Below are 7,195 nucleotides of genomic sequence, written 5' to 3'. Positions count from 1 at the left end.
TAACAGGGTCAAATGTAAGGGCTTTTGATACGTCATCATTCTGTGATGTATCGAGGCACTTGTTTTATATACTACCTTGTTTTAAGAGTCGTTACACTGCAGATGTGGTTTTGAATGTTTCTTTCTATTGTTTGTTGCACTTTTGACCGTTTTGTAGAACAGAACTAGTGATGTATACGGACATCTCCGCACACTTGGGCTAAATTTAAATAGACAATTCACTCAAAAATTAACATTTTGTCATCATTTACTCACCATTGTTACATTTCAAACTTGTATGATTTTCTTTTTTTTTCCTGTGGAAGACAAAAGGAGATGTTTAGCAGAATGTACTAGCTTCTCGTTTCCATACAGTTATAGTGAATAGTGACGAAGGGCAGTAAAGCTACAAAAATGGCAAAAAGCACCATAAAACCTAAACAACTCACTTGCATTACATTGCAAGCCCTCTGATATTTGCGGGGAAAAAAGAAAAAACATTTATTCAGTCAATAATTGTTTCCAATAGCAAGTGTCAATTGTTTCCAGTGCCAATGTCCTAAAGTTGAGGGTGAGAAAATGAAAAAAAAAAAAAAAAAAAGCAATTTTATTTGAAATATACAATTGAAAAGCAAGAAGAGCTAAAGAAAACAAACAATTCTGTCATTTTAGAATAGAAATTGTAGGTATTTTTCAAACTGAAATTGGCATATCCTTTACAACCAAGCTCTTCTCTGTTGAGTTTTAGCACTAATAATAATTAGTCAAGTCATTTTCTTGACATTTACCGAAAACTGTGAAAAAAAATACAAAAATAAATAAATAAATATATATATATATATATATATATATATATATATATATATATATATATATATATATATATATATATATATAGACATGTTCAGAGATCCTGAGTGGTTTATGTACAAAATAAAACATCACTCTCAAAACGTTCATATCCGTGTGTGTCATTTCCCTCCGTTTATTGAATTACATCAGCATCAGGTTAATATAGTAACGTCTCCATATATGCTTATTGGCCAGTTTATCCAGTCTTTGATTGACCTTACATCTGTGCAAAACGATTCCTCCTTGTTTGAAGTGATATCCACCTTTGTCAAGTGAGTGAGAAACAAAATACAACCAAGAAACATAGGGAATGATCAATTATGACATGCAAAACTGTACAAATGATTACAAAGCATTATCCTGAAGAAAGAATGAAGTGAGATGAGAATGAGCACAGATAAATATAACGTCTAAGAGGTTGCTGAAATGCAAAGACATTTTAGTTTTACTGGACGTCTCTAGTAGGTTTCCACCAAAATTTTCAAATGGAATGATGAAATTTTATTGTAAACCTTTGAACAAATTAATCAAATGAACTGAGTTTTCCACTTCATGGACGGAACTGAATCTGGTGCAGAGATCAAGTGGTGAAGCCTGCATGAGGTGGGAGACCTACTTTCTTGTGCAACTCATGATTCAATCAACTGCAAACCGAATAAGGAACAAAGTGAAGCCTGTGTCGCTTATTAGACGTGTGACTTCTGAGAAGTTTTAAACATTTCTTTTCCCTCCGATGGAATAAGTACCCTTGGATCCACAAGAAATGCAATCTGACAACTACATAATGACAAATGCATCCTGGCATCGTGGAAGCAGATTCTTGTAATAGATTTTAATGGTAAAGTTTAACCTTACATTTAATAGCAGTGGTGAATGTTTTAACACTTAACGGGATAAAATGACTGAATTTTCCATGAACAAGTTTTCTGAAAATACATTTTTCCAAGGTAGAAAGAGCCAAACTATGTGGGTGAAGCAAAGTGCGTTGAGTATTAGATGAAACCATCCAGGAACAAAACGAAATGTCTTTTGTCTGTCTGCAAATCTCAGATTACATGCCGGACCAGTTCCACAATTTGGACTTAATCGTTTCTAGTTTGCAGAAATATGATATTTGTATGCAACCTTGCTGATATTTGTACAGTTTCGGTCAATGCACGTAATCTCTGGAAACTGAGACCAAACATAATGCAGATTTTAAAGTTAAAGCACACTTGTAGTTAAACAGCTTGGCCTGTGTCTCACAAAAATCGTTAAATTCCTAAACAAAGAATTCAAATACACAAGGCAGTATTGTCTCATAAACCAAAAATAAAAGTCTAAAGGAAATGATGCAACTAAAGCTTTTAAAAATGGTCTTGGCGAGAGTATATTAAAATAATTTTTACAAAATAAAAGCAATGAGATTTTTTTTCTACTCTTCAATATTTCCTTATTATATATTATACTATACTTTTAATCTATGTACATTACTGTGAAGCGTTTTCACAGGTCATGTTGGCTCACGGGAAGGTTGGGATTACGTGGAGACTGGCGATAATGACGACGGTAACAGATTCCAAGATGTCGTCGTGTCAGAAAGCCTCTAGAAATTCCTACAAATCTAGGACAGGAAGCGATAGATGAGGTCGCCTGATACCTGCGGCCTCTCATCCATTTAGCTGAAGTAACAAACGAATCACTGCACACATCACTTTTAAAGCAAATCAAAAATATACATCATTGCATTCTTTAGTGGGATTCTAGAATGGAATCATCATTCCCGTACGGACAGAGTGAGGGACGTGACAGTATTTTCCACCTTGAAATGGCTGAATGAGAAATAAATAAAAGTTCACCCCTAACCCCAGTCTATGTACAAACACCAGTCACCTTAACATCCAGAATTAACTTCCACTTTTTTCTCCTGTCCTGATCGCTCAAAACATACAAACTCTCGTGTTGGTGTGGGTTCTCCTTTGTATGTTCCCCAGTGGTGATCCTTTATGCAAATTAAGTGGGAGGGGCCTGTAGTGCCTGGGAGGGGCAGACTCAGAGTTTGTTGTGACTGGTTCATTGTTGAGTCCATCATGTGTCCCACGCTGTGCGGTCTGTGCTCTCCAGTGAGAGGGACTTTGTCTTGTGCGGGGAGGCGGGGCTCGGCGGGCTGCTGAAGGTGGAGCTGTTGGAGGCTGTGGAGTGCCGGGGCGAATCAGAGTCCTGAAAAAAGAAGAAAAAAAAGGAAATATTGAATATAAGAACAGAGATGCTACGTACAGAAATGAGGAATCTTAGAAAGTAGCTACTATAATCATCTAGCCCTAAAGTTTTCCTTCAAAGACAGCGATGATGGACATATGAAGCCTTTAATACACCATCATTCACATGTTTGAGGTCAGTCTCTTCTGCTCACCAAGGCGAAAATACAGCTAAAACTGTAATATTATAAAATATGATTACAATTTAATTGTTTTGTTTGAATGTACTTTAAATATAATTTAGTCCTGAATTTGCAGCAGAATTACTCGCATGATCCTATCATTCTAATATGCTGATTAGGTGCTCAGTAAACATTTCTGACCCCAAACTTTTCAATGGTAGTGTACACATGCAATGAGTCCAAATACTGTGCAAAAAAGGATGCAACTAAAACTCAATTATCTGGGGTCTAAAGTTTAGCAGCTTCATAACAGTTGGCTTGTAAATATGGCATACGTGGTTCAGAGAAGTAGCTATTTCACATTCTGATCTCAAGAGAATATTAATCAGGATAGTTCACGCAAGTATTTCTTTCATCCTTTACTCACCTTCATGACATTCCAAACCTGTAAGACTAACAGTCTTCTGTGGAACACAAACGAAGGTATTTTGGGAAATGAATGTTTTTTTTTTTTTGGTTCAGTCAAAATGTATTGCATGGACAAACACTCTTCAAAACCTTTTTTGTGCTCTGCAAAATAAATAATCCTACAAGTTTGGAATGACACGAGGGTGAGAAATGATGACAGAATATTGCCTTTTGGGTGAGCTATTCAATTTAACTCAGAAAATATAGAAACTACAAAAATGCATGTATGCTATATGCTAAACTACTCCAATTTAGCATTTTTTGAATGTTTACATTATATAATATTGCACTTGTCTCCCTGATTGGGTTCTGCCATGTCTACAATCCAAAACAGCGGTGGAGGTCCTTTAATGCAGCTGCATTTTTTAAAAACAAAGCTCTACAAAGTAAATAAAATAAGTCACATGAACATACAACGCATAAAGACAAGTGCTCATCTTCAAAAACATACTTGTAGCCAGTGGTTCGCAGCTATCAGAGCTTCAAAGCAAAGCTGATTCCACACTCGAAGGCTTGAATCGCACTCTTTGCAAGTATATGAATAAGTATATATTTGTTTAAGCTAAACAAGCTCGTAACAAAACGCATATGTGTTGCATTCTAAACTTTGCCACAAGGGGCGCTACAGCACATCAGTGTAGTCTTTTACAAGTTGATATGTTTATCAATATTAACCTGAAAAAACACATTCATTTTACAGTAACTCTAGCGCCCTCTTGAGATCAAACCAAGCATTTGTGTACTTGCACAGAGTTTTTTCTTCACAAAAAGACCCTTGTTTTCTCTAGTGGACAGGGTGGTGGGCAGCAGCGGCATGAAGGCGAAACATGCGAATGGAAGCTTGCCATTCCCAACCGAAGCTCTCTGCTTCACCACAATCGCTCGTGGTCAGTGAAGGATAATTTTTTGAGCTTCAAAAATGGGCAGTGGATACTTGAGAAGCACTCTGCAGGGCTGCCTGAGTGTGCGGATGACAGCAGGCATGTGTGTGTGTGTGTTTCACTGCAAACGTGTGATGGTTACCTTCATTTTACTAAGCAGGGTCCTTAAAGCCCTTTTCAGATCAGGGGTCTTCTCCGAGGGCGATACTGCCTGCCACTGAGAAGGAAAGGGCAGACTGAGTGCCAGAATGGCTTCCAAACTTGCTGGAGGAGAAAGGGGCGGCCGGGAGGCGCAAAGCGCAGCGGTATGGGGAGATGACGGGTGAAATAAGGGCGCGGGGTGGGTTGATTGCTAAGGATTCTGTTGGATGTAGTGGAATGGGGCGGCAGGCATAAAGTGGCGTAAGCAGGTGGGGGAACAAAGCACTAAGGCTCACTAGCATTCAAGTGCTTTGGGGCAAATTATTACATTATAAGTGTTCCACCTTTCCAGGCCTAATGGGAAGGGATGGGGCTAGCTGTTTTTTCTAAGTCAGGAGGTGTGCAGATATATCATACACGAGGGTGAATAAATTCTTTTTTTGAGTAACACTGATAAGAATACACTTTGAGAGGCCATTCATATCCAATTTCCAACTAGGAATCTTATATATACAATAATTCAGATTCACAAGACAGCATAAGGCTCAAATTTAATCTACATGGATACCATGGCTTGCTGGTCATGTGCCGTGACGTCCCTGCATAGTGCAAATTTGGCTTTGATGTGATGAGGTAATGAAGATACCACTGTCCCGACTCACCTCTCTATCAAACTGAGAGAGCGGCGCTTCACCCACGTCCATCCCTCCTCCTGACGACAGCGAGCTCTCGGAGGGTGACGTCATGGTCTGGCGTTTAGAGCTGTAGCTGCTGCTTGATAGCTCTCTCCTCAGAGCACTGCCATTCTGAGAGGAGGACCCTGATAGAGAGGAGAAGAAAGAAACTGGCTGGGAATGAAACACTTGGAATATGATACATTTAAGAGCAGACACGTGTACTTACGCATTCCTAGGCCACTGCTTGCGCTCATGGATCGCCCAGGTTCGGCTCGGTTTTTGGTGATTGAGGGGATGCTGACGGAACCGCTGAACCCGGCTCGGTTGTCCTGAGCACACACATTCTACAGGTTACACAGAGAAACACCACACACACACACACACACACACACACTCAGACATGCAACAAGTGTCAATGAAAACAAACTATAGGATTCAATACTGAGATCTTTAAGATGGCATGTTGCTATTAACATATATATCAATACAGGATGCATAAATAACCTTTGACACACCCATGAATGTAGAGACTGGAGAGCTGTTTGATGAGATATGCTTCCATTCAGATTCAGTTTGGGGTCAGTACATTTTTTTATGTTTTTGAAAGAAGTCACTTATGCTTGCCAAGACTGCATTTATTTGATCAAAAATACAGCTGAACAGAAATACAAGCATGAAAGAAATATACTGAGTTCAACACAAGTTAAGCTTCTTTAAAAAAAAAAAAAAAATTACATTTATAGTGGGTCACTTACAATATAAGTGAAGGGGGGCAATTTGTGAAGGAATTTAAAGCAGAAATTTCTTTAGAATTTTGTAAAGACATTTTTTAACACTTTTTCTGTATAGTAAAGGTTAGTGAGCAATTGTTTTGCACACTAAAATCATGTTAACACATGTTGTTTGTCTTGTGGCTATACTATTAAAACAAGTAAAATAAATGTTTGTAATAATCCACATTTTGTCACAAATGTTTGTCGATTGAGCTTAATATACTGAACCTACAGTAGAATATTCCTTTAAAGATGAGGCTCTCACCATTGGTAGATCTCTGAGGATCTGCATTCCATCTCCAGGACCCATATGAGCCACATGGTTAAAATTCATAGGATTTGAGATCAATTTGTTCCTTTTCTCTGGATCTTTCAACATGTCTCTGCAATCACACACACAGACACACACACACACAAACAAGTAAGTGGATTTAATAGCCCTATAATGAATATAATGATATTTTGCAATAACAAAAAAATTAAGATACTAAAGCCAGACCTAAAAAGAAAAAAAAAATCATACTACAAATGTATTATGAAATAATATGTGTGTGTGTGACATTCACCTCCTCTGCTGCAGTCTCTCCTCCTCAGGAATACGGAATGAGAACCGTCTCTTGTTGCTCATGCTGCGTACCATCTGCTTCCTGCTGTTATCACACACCTCAGGCACCACCAGTTCGTCCCCCTCTAAACACACATACACACATTATGCATTATCAGACATATTATTCAAATCTGAATTATTCATTACATCAAACAGCACTACTAAACAAAAAGGTTCAAACAACTACACCCAACGGGAGCTATACTTCTTGCATTTCACCGAATTAGTGCTGTTACCTGCAGTCTTGTTTCTGAAGTAGATGAGTCTGACCGTCTCCAGGCCCAGGAGATTCAAAGAGCCATCCATGTTCAACGGCCGGACCTGCACAGAGCCAGTCAAAGTTTATTTATTCATTTATAAGAAGACTCATTTATTTGTTTCAGTAAATAAAAAGCTTTCAGTCATTCTATTATGTTAATTTGGTGCTCAAGAAACCATTCTAATTTTTATTAAATGTT

At 38.1% G+C, this 7,195-nt stretch overlaps 1 protein-coding gene across 6 annotated transcripts in view; it reads right to left on the bottom strand.

Annotated features, from left to right (window-relative positions):
* Window positions 1-940: 940 nt before the first annotated feature.
* Window positions 941-7,195, bottom strand: part of LOC109047453 (serine/threonine-protein kinase MRCK alpha-like) — a 55,471-nt gene continuing 49,216 nt past the window's right edge. For 4 of the 6 annotated variants that reach the window (XM_042747334.1, XM_042747331.1, XM_042747332.1 and 1 more), the window contains 7 exons: window positions 6,974-7,058; window positions 6,697-6,820; window positions 6,396-6,513; window positions 5,584-5,686; window positions 5,343-5,500; window positions 4,682-4,756; window positions 941-3,030 (listed from right to left, as the gene is read on the bottom strand). In XM_042747334.1, the coding sequence (XP_042603268.1) occupies window positions 2,899-3,030; window positions 4,682-4,756; window positions 5,343-5,500; window positions 5,584-5,686; window positions 6,396-6,513; window positions 6,697-6,820; window positions 6,974-7,058 (795 nt within the window). In that variant the 3' untranslated portion in view covers window positions 941-2,898. The remainder of the gene's footprint in view (window positions 3,031-4,681; window positions 4,757-5,342; window positions 5,501-5,583; window positions 5,687-6,395; window positions 6,514-6,696; window positions 6,821-6,973; window positions 7,059-7,195) is intronic. The other 2 variants (XM_042747335.1, XM_042747333.1) reach the window with 1 other exon arrangement.

The sequence above is a fragment of the Cyprinus carpio genome, chromosome B20, assembly GCF_018340385.1.
Source record: "Cyprinus carpio isolate SPL01 chromosome B20, ASM1834038v1, whole genome shotgun sequence".
Taxonomy (NCBI): domain Eukaryota; kingdom Metazoa; phylum Chordata; class Actinopteri; order Cypriniformes; family Cyprinidae; genus Cyprinus; species Cyprinus carpio.
Note: the sequence above shows the minus strand (reverse complement) of the source record. Positions and strands in the feature narration are given on the sequence as shown.